This window comes from Xenopus tropicalis, chromosome 3, assembly GCF_000004195.4.
Source record: "Xenopus tropicalis strain Nigerian chromosome 3, UCB_Xtro_10.0, whole genome shotgun sequence".
Classification (NCBI taxonomy): domain Eukaryota; kingdom Metazoa; phylum Chordata; class Amphibia; order Anura; family Pipidae; genus Xenopus; species Xenopus tropicalis.
In genome coordinates, this window is record NC_030679.2 from 86,692,185 (window position 1) to 86,708,227 (window position 16,043).

The 16,043-nt window shown below is 37.5% G+C and overlaps 1 protein-coding gene across 5 annotated transcripts in view; it reads left to right on the forward strand.

Annotated features, from left to right (window-relative positions):
* The window catches only part of copg2 (COPI coat complex subunit gamma 2), a 36,470-nt gene that overhangs the window by 3,704 nt on the left and 16,723 nt on the right, over nt 1-16,043 (forward strand). For all 5 annotated transcript variants that reach the window (XM_031897856.1, XM_031897859.1, NM_001008018.1 and 2 more), the window contains 10 exon segments: nt 1,587-1,639; nt 2,675-2,755; nt 5,309-5,380; nt 6,619-6,698; nt 8,214-8,289; nt 11,174-11,266; nt 11,362-11,448; nt 12,017-12,174; nt 15,014-15,147; nt 15,428-15,495. In XM_031897856.1, the coding sequence (XP_031753716.1) occupies nt 1,587-1,639; nt 2,675-2,755; nt 5,309-5,380; nt 6,619-6,698; nt 8,214-8,289; nt 11,174-11,266; nt 11,362-11,448; nt 12,017-12,174; nt 15,014-15,147; nt 15,428-15,495 (902 nt within the window).

Genomic DNA, 16,043 nt, shown 5'->3' on the forward strand with positions numbered 1-16,043 from the left:
CAGTGTTATTTATTCAAGTATGTGTTTCCCCTAGAGTAATGAAGCCGCCAGTTTGCAGTAAAATGGTCATTTTTAATAAAGTAATTTTCCGCAAGTATTGGCGTGTATGGCTAACATGGCGTGCGTTCATTTGCACAACTATTTATATGTGGCTACAAGTGATGAAATGTTTCGCCAGGCATGGATTTGCAGCAAACTTTTGGACGTGCGGCGAATTTTTTCCGCCGCGAATTTTTTCATGCGTTTTGCAAAACAATCTGCCAATGGCAAAACGCATGAAAAAATTTGCCACGCAAAAATTCACTGCACGTCCAAAAATTGACCACACAACGTTTTTGCCGTTTTGTGGATCTTTCGAAAGATTTGCTAATTTTTCACCAAAGATAACCAAAACACATTTGTTCATCACTAGTGGCTACTATTTATAAGCATCTACTATTTATATGCTACCATTTATATGTGGCTACTATTTATATACACTATTTATATACGGCGACAATTTATATACACTATTTATAAGCTACTATTTATATGCCGCGACTATACGCGTGCGTTATTTAGCGTATGTATCGTCAAATACCGCATGAAAATAGTCTTTGCGAGTTAAATAACGCATGCAATATCGCGCGTAAAATAGCGCAAGTATGCTTATAGTGAATCGTGCAATAAGTTGCGATAATTTAGATGCGATAAAATTTTTAGCGCACGTTATTTTGCACTTTTTTTTTTTTTTAAAGATTTTATTTTACATTTTTTAATTTTAAACAACAACATAAGGGTAATTTCCCTTTGAGGAAAATAATAATAAAGGAAGAAGGGGACAAGAAGAGTCAGAAAAAGAAGAAGAGGAAAAGGGGGAGTGAGCTGGGGGGGTGCCATATCCAAGGTTTTCATTTATACAAAGCCAAGGTGGGGACCTTGTGTCTTTTTTGCTGAGTGTTTCAGGTCGGCTAAGGTGGTGCATCTGCCAGGAGCCATGTCCCCCATATGGCCTCAAATTTGTCCGGGCATCCGCGGGCTTGATACACTAGCTTCTGTTTTGGTAGGGAGTCATTAATGAGCTTTTTCCAAAAGTTCAGAGAGCGTGGTCCTGTAGATTTCCAGTGTAATAACAATGCCTTTTTGGCATAGTATAGCAATTGTAAGTAGCACAATTTGGCTGGAGGTCTCAATTGTAGGGTGTCCAGTATACCTAATAAGCATAGACTGGGTGACAATATATTGGGAAGTGCCAGTGCTGACTCAGCTGAGCACCTCTCGCCAGAACGTTATTTTGCACTTTAGTGAATTGGCCCCATTATATTCTATCTGTATACTGTTAATGGGTAAGTTGATCTTGCAATCAACTTTTGGGTATATTGTATAATGCTATTCTAATGCAAGTTGGTGTGTCCGTAGGCACAAGTCATTGACAGCCTAGGTGGCTTGTGGACAGTTTTTTTTTTACGGGTTTCACAATGCTGAAACCCAAACGGATAAAGGGGTTTTTAATAAGTTCTATGTCTCCTTTAATTTCCTGTTAAAAATATGCTCTATATGTTTTAATGTTATGATTGGTATATTTTCATATTGTGTTAATTTATTAGGAATTGGGTCCAATCCTTTCCAGCATTTGGAAAAGAGTGCGGTTCTACAGGAGGTAAGCCCTGTGATCAATGTCCACCTTTTGGAAAGAAATAACCATCAGTGGTTTTTTTTCTTTGCATTACTCAAGTTGTGCTATTGATAAATCAAATAGAACATTGTTTTTTGCCAAATATTCACTCTACCATGAGTTAACGGATGATTCACTTTTAAGTCAACTATTAGTATGATGTAGAGCAGGGATCCCCAACCTTTTATACCGTGAGCCACATTCAAATGGAAAAAAAATTTGGAGAGCAACACAAGCATGAAAATCATTCCTGGAGGTACCAGTGAGAGCTATAATTGGCTATTTGATAGCCCCTATGTTGACTGGAAGGCTACAGAAGGCTCTGTTTGGTAATAACACTGGGTTTTTATGCAATCAAAGCTTGCCTCCTAACCAGAAATTCAAAAATAAGCCCCTGCTTTGAGGCCACTGGGAGCAATATCCAAAGGGTTGGCAAGCAACATGTTTATCACGAGCCACTGGTCGGGGATTGCTGATGGAGAGAGTAATATTGAGACAATTTGCAATTAGTCTTCATTTTGTATAATTTGTAGTTTTGTCATCAGCTCTCCAGTTTGGAGTTTCAGCAACTATCTGGTTGCTAGGGTCCAAATTACCTTAGCAACCAGGGAGTGGTTTGGGCGCCATCACCCAGCTGTCTTCCCCCCACTGCTTGGCAATTTTTTTCTGGGGAGAACACGGAACCTTTCATGCTTGGTTTGCATGTTTTTATAAAACATGTAAGTAAAACACCTCAAATCTGGTGTTTAATGTCTTATATATTGTGCTTTAACTTTTCCGAACTTTTGTTAGTGGCTATTATTTAAGGACAGATATCTTTTCATAGTTTTACAGGAAGTTATGTCACTTTTCCCAGTGGCAAGAAGAAAAGCTATAATAGAATAGAAAAACTACAGTCTGAGTGGCACTCTTGGATTTACATTAATATGATTGCTAGGAAGCCTGAAAACATGACGTACAGTAAGTGAAACAAAGTTTGGGTGTACTATCATAATTAGCGGATTTTTTTATGTTTTGCAGGCTCGGTTATTCAATGAGACGCCCATCAATCCTAGAAGATGTCTTCATATTTTAACCAAGATTTTGTACTTGCTGAACCAGGTTGGTTATAATGATAAATCTGCAAAGGCCTTGGTGGAAAGATAAAACACAACAAATGTTTGCAATTGTCATCAGGTATTTCCCATAGAAAATGTGCATGCAAGTAAAATAACTGCAGAAATGCAGGAAAAACATATGTAGGGTACTTTCCTTTGCACTGTAAATCTGGTACTGGCAAATTCCATACTGCAATTTTTATATATAAACTCAGTGCAGCCTTGATTATAAGTCACATTATTCAGGTATGATTGATCCACATAAAATGTCAAAAATGGAGGAAAGAAAAGGACAGGGATATCCATTTAATTGAGAGTTGGTTCATGAGATGTATAATGTAGACTGTTTCCCTTAATCTACATTGGGCTTAAACATTTTTATAAAGAAGTAGATGGGGTCATATGGGCTTATAACTCATCTATTGATTAGGTGGCAGGTTCCCCTAATAGGGAGTTGTCTTCAATCACAAAATATTTTTATATATTCGGTATTTTAGTGATAACTGAGCACCTCAAAGGCCAAAAACTCTTTAGTGCTTAAGAGGTCATAACATTTGCAAATGCCATAAGATGCATGAGATATGCTGCAACCTTTATTTATTGGATTTTGAAGCCAGGTGAAAGAGTAAACTTTCATCTTTAAATCCACATTGCAGCAGAGACCGGGTTCTTTTATCAATCAGTTTAAGGTTAGAAACCCGAATCCCAACCATTGATACAGGTATGATCATATTGATTTGGTTCACATTTTAGAACAAATATAGAGTTCACAAACTTCACTTGACAGGATTCCTGCCCTAAATTTGCACTTTGTATTTATTTTTTAGATGTCTTTTATTCAGTTTCTTTATAGAGATCTACAAGCTTCATATAAACTACAAATATATACTGTGAAATCTATCCAAGATAAATAAAAATTCCATCCTTTGCAGTATATGCGGCTGATTCACTAACTGTTGATAACGCTTATCGCATGTTTTTTTGCGTTAAAATTATAGTTAAAATTATAGCGATAATTATGTCCCGATTCATCAGTCATTTCGCGTGCGGTAAGACGCATATCGTATGCGCAAAGAAACAATTGCAATAATTAGCGAATAGAAATAATACTAACGCATGATTCACAACCACATATGAAGCGTTAAACGCGCTAAATATCATATTAGTCTGTGCGAATATTAACACCTACTTGGGGTAGGCGGTACTTAAAGAAAATTGTGGTCTGTGAGCTTTTGGCAACACAACATGGACTTTGCAGTGGGATTTTTTCAAGTATGTGTTGGCCCTAGAGTGATGCATCCTCCAGTTTTCAGGGAAATGGTAATTTTCGGGAACAGTAGTTTACCGAAAGTAATGGTTACGTGCGTAAAAACTTGAAATATATCGCACGCAGTGGGAGTTAAATAACGCAAAGAACATTGCGCCTTAATTATGACGCCTGTCCTTTTAGTGAATCGAGCGTTAAGTCACAAAAAATAAGAAGCGATAAAAATTTTTACGCATGTTATAAATAGCGTTTGTTTTATCGCCCCTATGTGTTTTGAATATCTAGTATATACATCTAGTATATAAGGATTATCCCAGCAACAAACAGCTGCTTGGGTTCAGGAAGAAGGTAAATCCAGTGCAATTTTGGACACAGCTGCACATGCACTTTACAGTAAATCTGAAACAATTGCGCCATATATTTTCTAATTCTGCATTGCGTCCCTTCCGGTTTTTACCTACTTTAGGTGCGGTGTCTAGCGTGCAAGTGACATCTGCACCAGATTCTTTAAGTGTAAGTGTGCTGCTTCTATTGATAAAGGGTGCTGAGGGAACCCTAGAGCTACTATAACCTCTGAAGGTGATGGTAGCATCGAGGGTCACAGCGCCAACTCGGCAGTGCCCAATTCGGGCGGCTATACAGATATACTGAAGTGTGCAAAGTGCATTTTCATGCAGGATCAAAGGGAACGCTGGAGCTACTGCCTGGTCGGGATGTTCCATTAGCTCCAGGGTTCCCCTGCGTCAATAGGACAGCCTGGCTACGTCATTCTTAAGAGTTCATTTTAAGGTAATTAAAACTTTCATTAATTTTGATGTAATATGTAGGGTATTGAGCATAAAAGTTCATTTATAAGTCTAATTAAAGGTTAAAAAGATCCCAACTACTGCCTTTTTGGTGGGCAACAGAAACTCACAACTCTAATATTTTACATAGAAGCTTTATGTCTAGATTTTCTACAGCCTGGGAATCTTTTGTGAGATTGTAGTCATACCTACTTAGCCCATGACATAAGGGCACTTGAGTAAGTAGACTTCATTCTTGCATGGATATTAAACAACTATTAATATTGCATTATCTGTAGTTAAAGTGTTTTGAAAAACAAAATGTATTTCTGCTATATCTTTAACCTGTTATCTTCATTCTGATGTGGACAGGTTTTCTACTTTTTTATGTAGTACATTTTTTCATTGTCTTTTTGTTTAAAATTGGTGCTTTGTATTCATTAGAAGAGCTATATGCATTGTTTAGTGACAATCATATAATGATCGTCTCACCTTTTTTCTGCAGGGTGAACACTTCGGTACAATGGAAGCCACTGAAGCATTTTTTGCCATGACCCGTTTATTTCAGTCCAACGATGTAAGTGACATTCTGGGATATCAGTAATTTAATCTGATATTTTTTTTTGTATTGTACATAAGATATAAGTATATAACCATTTCTCAATCACTTTATTTGTAGTCACCTTTTTCTCATTTTATTTTAGGTTGTTTAAAGCCACAATATATAATTATACAATTTTAGTCTTTTTGTTTTTCACTATTAATAAAATATAAAGAAACAACTTTGGTCATATGGCTACTGTGTGTACCTGATGGTAAAGCAGACCTGAGAGGCTAAAGCTACACGTGTGTGTTTAACCTTCTGTGATCATCAAAAAAAAAAAAACTGGCTAAAATCTAATACACATCTATGCTGCTGCATGGAACTAAATCAAACCTATAAATTAAGCAAGTTCATTTTAAAAAGCTTCTTATCGTAGTGAGATTTTCGAAATGTTAGTAGGAACATGCCTGATGGCTTTTTTTTTTTTTAATATACTCTATATATTATATATAAGTTTTCAACATTGCATCAAAATTCTGCATTAGTACAATACAAATACTGAGCTTTATTTATGATTTTTACAAGAAGGAATTTTTTTTGACAACATAAACCAGGGGAAAAGGGAAAAAGGTAAATGTGAAAAATAAAGGATAAGGTGAAGAGAACAATGCGCAGTCGGCTAACAGTCTTAGTTGGTTGAGAGCAGGGCCGGATTTGTTGGCCGGGCACCCCGAGGCCGCCCCCTCTCTGTCATGGCCCCCTGCGCATGCGCGAACGGCGAACACCCCCTGCGCATGCGCGAACGGCGAACCTCCCCCCGCGCATGCGCGAACTCGCGATTGTGCATGCGCGGCCCTTTTCAATCGCATACGGAGCAGTGGGGGAGAGTTCCCCATTGCTCCGTATGCGCAATAAACTTTAATATTTTGGTGCGGCGGGGCGGCATGCCGCCCCCCAAATTTTGCCGCCCTAGGCCCGGGCCTTTGTGGCCTTTCCACAAATCCGGGCCTGGTTGAGAGACAATTACAAATAGAGCAGTTGGCTAAAGGGAGAATACGAACCTGATGGCCTGTACCTGCATGATTTATAGAAAAAAATGAAAATAGTATCTCTTTTGACTATTAGTTCTCTTAGCCTTCATTCATATTGGCTGATCTTCAGCAATGATTGCTCCATAAAAGCTTGTTAGCAATGTGTTGTTAATGTGGAAGGTGGTAATTTTCAAATAATTACTATTACTGGGTTGTTTTTTTTTTTTGTTATACTTTTAGCAAACTCTACGGAGGATGTGCTACCTTACTATCAAGGAAATGGCCAATATCTCTGAAGATGTTATTATAGTCACTAGCAGGTAACTTGGATTGTATAATTTTGATTTACACTTTCATCTCTACGTGTTGTGTTTAGAGATTGCCAGATCCAAAAGATATATTGTACGTCATCTTCCTGAGGCATGAACTTTTGTTTTTTTTCACAGTTCCTCTACTCTAGTACTATGTAGGTAAAATGAACCATGGTTAAGATTTAATACAAAAATAATTGTGCTGTCTCTTTATGTGCATGTTTCTTGTACTGTAAAATAGAAAGTAGAAAGGGCAACTTTTTTTCTCACTGTCGCAGCAAATGTTTATGGCAGTTAAGCAAAAAGATTTGGCAACAGCAAAATAAGGAATTTTGCCGCAAACCCATGCCTGGCAAAAAATTGGGGTGCCAGCTCTTCTCCAGCTCACCCTTACTAACACTTACCATTGACCCTCCCCCACTTCCAGGGAATCAAAGAAATATTTAGGAATTTTTTTAAGAATGTTGTCCCTGACCCTTCTTTTGCTTGTTCTTTTTCTTCTCTCTGCTTTCTGTTTCACTTTGTAATGTCAAAATAAATAACGAACTATTTAAAAAAAAAAAAAAAAAAATAAAACATGGGTAGAAATTCTGTTTTATAACTCTTTAACAGTAATGAGTTCGGTCTTCAAAGTTGTACACGGGTCAGTGACACACAGATGCTTAGTGTGGTCTGGGCAGCTGTTGGGAAGATAGGGTTAGGGGTCGTTGCAAATATTAAGCAGAAAATGAGGTTTGTCATATAAGCTGATGCTACAAGGCTGATTATTAAATTCTGATGCCAGTGACACTGGTTTCAGAGCTGCCAATAAGAATCTGAATTAATTACTAATCAGCCCTGTAATGTGACATTTATATTCTATAAATACAGTATATTGTAGGTTGGTAACCAAGCTGGTAACACAGAGCATGTGCAGTGAATCAGCAGAATAGAAGATGTGGAGCTACTGGGGGAATCTTCAGAGGCACAGATCTTTATTGCTTCAAAGGGTTTTGGTGACTTTGGCTGGTACAACATCACAGAACTTAATGTGCAGCTTTTCTGGCCTACATGTTCAAATTAACAATTATTTTTTGGTTTTATTTGTCCTCTAAGAATTCGATTTTCATAAAGTTATTTATTCAAGGTAGGGAATTCCTTTGTTCTCCTTTATTCCTATATACAAAGGTTTTTACATAAAATAATATCATGATAGTTCCAATTTAAGCCAAAGAACTGACCCTGAAGTGATATTTCAACATCATAAAAAATACATTGCTCAACTAAATAATAAAACAAAGTGTAGACTTAAGTATATTACTATGCTGTTACAAAAGTTTAATATCAATCAACTGTATTGCCACAGGGCAGATTTTGGTGCCCTAAGTGTATATTTCTCCAATAAAATCAGTGCTAATAGTTCAGAAACCTTTTGTATTTATTTGATAAAGCTAGAAAAACATAAATATCCTTTGAATGTTCTGTACAATATGATGTGGACAGAAACTGATTGCAATTAACCTTTCTTTGATTTTGTTCTTGCAGTCTGACTAAGGACATGACTGGCAAAGAAGATGTGTATCGCGGGCCTGCCATCCGAGCACTGTGCAGGATAACTGACGTAAGTCTGCAGGTCATAGGTCTCAAATAAATTTTATGGTTGTTTTTATTTAATCATCAGTCTGTTGTTTAGAGATTATCTTCCTTGGGTAAAGGAAAGGCAAAAGAAAAAGGAGAAAAAAGGAAAGAATAAAAGACTGAATGTCTATATGCGCTCTAGTTCATATCTTATATTACCTCCCTGAACAGTTGCCATAAAGAATGGGACTGGAGGAAAAATATTTAACAATGAGAATCTAATATTACACAATATGATAATCTAAAGTAAGGGGGCCGTTGGTGCAGTTGGTGTAAGAAGTTCATTAGAATGTACATATTCAATTTTGTCAAAGACAAAATGAAAACTGTGTTAGACTTCCACTGAGCAGCAATATGGATCTTAGCTGCCATACATACATTTTTTATTAGTCATTGTGCAGAGTTGTTTAGGCCTTGTTGCTTATTTCCCAAAAGCATGACCTGAGGACATGGGAAGATATGTGTGTGTGTGTGGAATAGCTTGGAGAGGATAACTGCTACTTGTCTATGGATGTTGGTCCATTCATGGTACAATTCCTAAAACAGAGGCAAGGTTGTAGGGTAAATTCGGTGAAGGCGTTCTGGTACATAATAAGCTCTGTGGAACAATTTAAGTGATATTTCCATAACAGTTACATTGTGGCTTCCTTTAAAGATGGTTTGGTAGCATCTGAGCCATATACTGTATCCTGAGAGCCTAGAAGAAAGACCTCAGAGTAAGACTCTGTCATGTGTTGGAGCTTGTCTTGGGAATGTGCATAATTCAAATAATAATACAGTATGGATGTGTTTTTGTCCGTTAGGGAGCTCTTGCAAGTAGTTTCCATAAATTTTCATGACGTTTGCTCTGTCCCACATGTGGTAGATAAAGCGGGATATTTGTATTGCATGGTAATGTTCAGTGGATGCGACACCATCCCAATTTTTGTAATATCTGAGTAAATTGTAAATTCTTTATCATGTCTGTAAATTGATTTGCAAACAATATCTCTTGATTGCTCCACCAGTTAAATAAAAAAGCTAGTTCCTATGAACTGAAATAATTCCTGATATTTTGGATGCAAGACCATATTTTTATCATTAAGTATATAAGTATATATATCTATATCTATATATATATATATATATATATATATATATATATATATATATATATATATAATCAGTAAACATTTCCCTTTTATGTCCTTTCCTTTGATCCACCATTTAGTAATGGGCTGTGTGCTCCCTCAGAGATCACATGACCAGAAATAATGCAGCTCTAACTGTAACAGGAAGTAGTGTGGAAGCAAAAGGCGAAATTCTGTCCATTAATTGGCTGATGTGACCTAGCATGTATGTGTGCCTTGGCTTGTTTGTGTGCCCAGTGAATCCTATGATCCCAGGAGGTAACCCTTAATTCTTAAAATGCCAATTTTCTACTTAAAGGAGAAGGAAAGGCTAAGTCACTTGGGGGTGCCAAAATGTTAGGCACCCCCAAGTGGCTTAAATTGCTTACCTTGTACCCCGGTCTGTTGCCCCTGTTAGGAGAAAACCGGACCAGCCCGGGGTACCTGTAGTGAGCGCTTCCTTGTTCTGCGTTTCTTTTGCGTTGAAATCCCTGGGCCGGCGCATGCGCAGTAGAGTGAAATGCGGACTTTCTTGTTAAAGTTCGTCTTTTCACTCTAATGCACATGTGCAGCGCGGCAACGCGGAAGAAGGAAGTGCTCGCTGCTACCCTGGGCTGCTGCTGTTCTCTCTTTAACAGGGGCACCAGCCCGGGGTACAAGGTAAGCGATTTAAGTCACTTGGGGGTGCCTAACATTTTGGCACCCCCAAGTGACTTAGGCTTTCCTTCTCCTTTAAGAGTACCCAATAGCACATACTACTAAAAAAAAAAAAAAAAATTGTTTGGCGGTATAGTTTCCTTTAATGGCAAGGTAAGCTTGTACTTTCAAAAGTATGGTGCTGGGTTCCAGGCTAGGCTTAGCAGTCAAATTGGACTTACTAGGTTGGATTTAATTTCTACCCAGTAGGGGGTGACATTTTCTCCATGTAATAGAGGGATTTGAGTGCATCTTGCTTGTTTGTAATATTGCAGTAAAATTAGAACTCCCAGGCCCCCTTAGGATTTATGTAGATGCATGATCTTTTTATTGATTCTTGATGAAAGGCATAGTTGTTCATTGAAACTTTGTAGGTATCTCTGTAATATTGCTTTGGGTCGGACCATAAAATAGTAGAGCAGTTTAAGTAAAGTTATCATTTTAATACAATTAAAGGAATACTGTTTATTTTTCAAAACACACCAGCGCTGGCTCCTTCTGAAAGCTCAGATTCAGGCACAATGCACTGAGATGGCTGCCTACACCCCAATATTACAGCTAAAAAAATATACAAATAACATTTGTTGGTTCAAGAATAAAATTTTAAATGTTAGAGTGAATTATTTGCTATGTAAACTGTGTAATTTAGAAATAAAAGTACACCATAAAAATCATGACAGAGTACCTTTAATTTATCCTATCCAATTATCAATTATCTTCATTTTCTGCATTTAAAAGTGTCAAAAATCCCATACTCATCAACCTTACTAACCCAGTTGCCTCCACCAGACGTGCTAGAATTACCTATGAATAAATTCCAGTAAGGGCTGATTTACTTGGGGGAGAAAAGGCAATTGATGCATAAAAAAACATGATTTAGATCTCTATCTCTATCATGTTTCTTACTTCAAATATCCCAAACCAAATTACTTAGCTACTTAAATGCAATTCCTGTTTCTTTAATTAGTAATATTGTTACATTCATGCCTGTTTTTATTGTTAGGTTTAATGCATGTGAATAAAATAAGATCTGTTTTAATCTTGGCTTTACATTTGTAATAGGCCACGATGCTTCAAGGGATAGAGCGATATATGAAACAAGCCATCGTAGATAAAGTTTCCAGTGTTTCCAGCTCAGCACTGGTATCTTCCTTGGTATGTACACCAGAGATCTTTGCTAGCTGCTATATCTTTTGGCATATAGAAATAAAATTGAAAAAGGTTACTGTCTATTTGTATTTTCATTCCAGCATATGACAAAAATTAGCTATGACGTAGTAAAACGCTGGATTAATGAGGCTCAAGAAGCAGCATCTAGTGACAACATTATGGTACAGGTACGTACGTACATGATTAAGGCACTTGTCCTTCTTATTACTTCAGTTGAAGCAAATACTGCAGACTTGCTAATTTTAATCTTGGACTTTATGCTTCCCATGCAAAGCAGTTGCTACTCTTGCATATAGCCTATTTATACACTCAACAATATTGCATTCTTGTTTGATCTTTTTACTACTTTTCAGAAAGTGATAATACCAAATAATTCACTTTTATAAGCATGTTACAGATTGATGTAAAAAGTAGTTTTTTTAGTTTAGGATTATAAGACAACTCAACTTAGAGTTCATATAGAGGAGATGTAACCAAGCATAGCCAAGAATTTTAATTAATGTTATCTAATGACCCATCGGCTGCATGCTCAGCTTGTATGGTCTGAAAGAAAACACATTTTAGCAGTTTCCATCACTACTGAACTGTGGATGTATGAGCTTTTTCTAGAAATAGATATGCTAAAGCTCAAGTTAAAGCTTTATTTAGTATGGAAATACTGAGAGCATAGATCTTTACTAAAGAGTATTTCTAATGTTGATACATTGCTAAATGCCTTTGTACTGGCTTACACAGTATCATGCCCTGGGACTCCTCTACAACCTAAGGAAGAATGATCGTCTTGCAGTTTCCAAAATGCTAAACAAATTTACCAAATCTGGTTTGAAATCTCCATTTGCTTACTGCATGCTAATCCGAATAGCTAGCCGACTGCTGGAAGAGTCTGAAGAAGGGTGAGTTAAAATTTTGAGAATTCTTATGTTAGAACTTTTGTTTGTATGTAGTTTTTTTTTTTTTTAATATATATATATTTTATCCAGGTTTGAAAATAAGCTGATCCATTATTTCTCTAAATAATTTTTAAGGGGTTTAAACTACAGATTTGTTACATTTTAAAGGAGAACTAAAGCTTATCTGAAGAAGCAGGGCAGAAATGCTGTACATTATGTTTGGCATTCTGTACCAGCCCAAGGCAACAGCAGCCCTTTAGCCGTGATACCCCCAGTAGCTTCCCATCTTCTTTTCTGCTGACTCACAATATAATATAAAGATGTGAAAAAGGGCCGATTAGTGCAGATTATTGGTACATGGGAGCTCTGAAGCTAGTGAAGCATGCAAATGTAATAATTAGCACTGTAGCATCATATTTGTGATGGCCCCTAAACTTAGCTTCTCAACAGCTGCCCAGAGCACCCTAAGCATGTGTGTCACTGACGCTTCAACAAAATGCAAGATGGGGAGCTCCTGTGACAACTGTGAAGGCCGTGGATCATTGCTGTTATAGAGATCCTGAACTTTTAGGCAGTTGCAATAAGTTCAGTATATTAAATATGGCATTTCTAGCCCTAATGGTTTTTAGGGTTCAGTTCGCCTTTAAACAGTGGCACAGAGATATTTTACATGCAATTTCAGAACTGCAATTTTAAGTAGCCCAGAAATGTGGGATCAAAAACCCAAAAACAGCCACCCCCATAGGCTAACAATGAAATCATCTGATGCTTGTGCCAATACCTATTGGTTAGTAATTGCCTGGAGATGTGTCTGTACACTTTTCCAGGCAACTGTTACCTGACATACAATGGCTTGCAGGTGCTGAGTAGCACAAAAAAACGAAAGTGTATAAAAGTAATTACAGTACACTAAGGGGCACATTTATCAAAGTATGAATTAGTACAAATGAGAAAAATTTGTATTTTTCTAACTTTTAGAACTAACTTTTTCTACGAAATTTTCATTAAATTATGCGACTTCTTCGTGCTTTGCGTCAATTTGTGGGACAAAATCATATTTGTCACAACGACTACGAAAGCTTCGGAATTCATTCAAGCTTCAGTATCGTTACTTTCTTTTGGCCAGGTTGGAGCTGCAGAGTGCCATTGAGCCCTATGGGAGGCTTCAAAAATCATGCACTAAAGGTTCAAAGTCAGAAAGGTTTTCACACTGTTTACGATCGTTCAGATACGAAAATTTTGTAACTTTTGGATCGCACCACAATATTTTCGTACGACCACGATATGAATTTTTGCGCAATTAACGCACATCAGAAATTATATTTAATTTTTGCCAATCGTACTTTTAAACATCCAGAATTCGGACTTTGATAAATGTGCCCCTAAATGTTGTGTGTTTGCCTCAGAAACACTACTATAGCTTAAGGTGGCCATACACGGGCCGACTATAGCTGCTGATATCGGTCCCTTGGACCGATTCGGCAGCTAATCGGCCCGTGTATGGGCAGGGCAGAGCGGCCTGGCCGACCGATATCTGGCCTGAAATTGGCCAGATCTCGATCGGCCAGGTTAGAAAATCCGGTCGGATCGGGGACCGCATCGGCTCGTTGATGCGGTCCCCGATCCAACTGCCCCATTGCCGCCCACATAATCCGATCGTTTGGCCCTAGGGCCAAACGATCGGATTATTTTTTTTTTTACCTAAATGCTCCCCGATATCGCCCACCCGTAGGTGGGGATATCGGGGGAAGATCCGCTCGCTTGGCGACATCGCCAAGCGAGCGGATCTGCTGGTGTATGGCCACCTTTACATAAACAAAGCTGCTGTGTAGCCATGGGGGCAGCCATTCAAGCTGGAAAAAAGGAGAAAATGCACAGGTTGCAAAGCAGATAACTGATAAAACACCATTATATTCTGCAGAGCTTATCTGTTATCTGCTATGTAATCTGTGCATTTTCTCCTTTCTTCCAGTTGAATGGCTGCCCCCATGGGTACACAGCAGCTTATTTATATAAACTGTTGTAGAGTGTTTCTGTAGCAAACATAACCTTTACCAGTGCAGGGCAACAGTACATTATATTTTAATTACTTTAAAGTGCTTTTATTTCATGGTGTTACTGTTCCTTTAAGACTTTTAGGTGGGGAAGCTTAGATTGATCAGGTGGATATTTAATCCTGAAAGCCCAAATAAATGGTTCAGCCAATTTATTTATACCTGTTTACTTACTCCTCCTACAGATTTGCCACTGTTAAATGAAATATTGCACACAATTTGGGCAAATTACAGCCTTGTTGGTGGGAGATTTTGATATGGTGGGGGACCTGGCAAAGGACAGACTGAAACAAGTTGCCAATGACTCCCTTAACATAGCACATTGGGTTGAGTCTGCTGGGCTTATTGATGCCGGATGCTTATACACTATAGTAGAATTTAGTGATGTAACTAGATGTTACTGGGCCTGACAGAAAATTCAATTTAGGGCCACAATGCATAGGTAAAATTACCTTTTCTACTAAGATATATTGAAATTGCTCATTAATTAAAACCTTTTTGGACCCCCCTACAACCGCAGGGTCTACTTCCTCTGTAGTTACACCCCTGGTAGATGCATTCATGTTTGTATGATGTGAATTACATAATTTCTGTGTAGTGATAAAAAACTTATTGTACAGCGCTGCGGAATATGTTGGCGCTTTATAAATAAATGCTAATAATATCAAATAAGCAGTATACAAAAGATATTAATAATAAGATAAGCACAAACTTAAAATTATATTCTGTATCTGCCTTCTGCCTTGTGTGTGCATTTTTAGTTAGAATTTTGTTTTGTATCTTTGCAGGCACAACAGCCCTCTGTTCGATTTTATTGAGAGCTGTCTTCGAAACAAACATGAAATGGTAATTTATGAAGCTGCCTCTGCCATTATCCACCTACCTAACTGCACAGCAAGAGAGCTGGCCCCTGCTGTATCAGGTATGGTAAATGGTGCAGTGAAATCCATTGACATGGGCTTTTCTTCATGGAGTGTTTATTGGAAAGATGTGAATTCTCCTCTCAAAATGTGCTTAAATGTTTGTAGGGAGGCAATAATGTATTAGCATGCTAAAGTATTTCCTAATGACCTAATGGCAGTATAAATATGCAGTTCAGATATTATAGAAGAAAATCTAATTGTATTTTTGATATTTTTCCATTTGTAGGTTTTTAAGTAGAATTCAATTTTTCTTTTTTTAATGATCAAATTTCTTTTCAGTCCTGCAGCTTTTCTGTAGTTCTCCCAAACCTGCCCTGAGGTATGCTGCAGTAAGGACACTTAACAAGGTACAATTTTTTTTATGGGCTTGGTAGAGTTTATTTCTTGGGATGCTTCTGTTTTCTTTCATTGTTATAAGAGAACTCATATGTTTTACAATTGCCAATTTTTATAAGAAATTTTTTGGTGTCAGCATCACTTTAACTCCACAGAATCAGGCACTTGAGATTCTTCAGTATTTGCAAGGGTGCAAATCAGAAAAAAAGCAGTTGCAAATGATTTTGCACGCACTGGAATCTTCTATATCCAGAAGCTCTTTACTTAAGATTAATATTTCCAAAACGTTGATGTTAGAGTAAAAAGATTTTGGATATGGAAGAGTCCAGTGAGTGTGAATCATTTGCAGTTGTTCAATATATACAGAAAAACACAGATTTTATGTTTTCCTGGACTGCACCAAATTGGCGTAAATTCTGGGAAAACCGTAAATCTTGGGGGGGAAAAAAATGCAACTTGCGTGAATGGGACAGCATCAATTGCGGGAGATGTAACATTGGGGTTCTTTTGTATATATATCTCTACTTACAGATAAACTTCCACATGTATTAACTTGGAA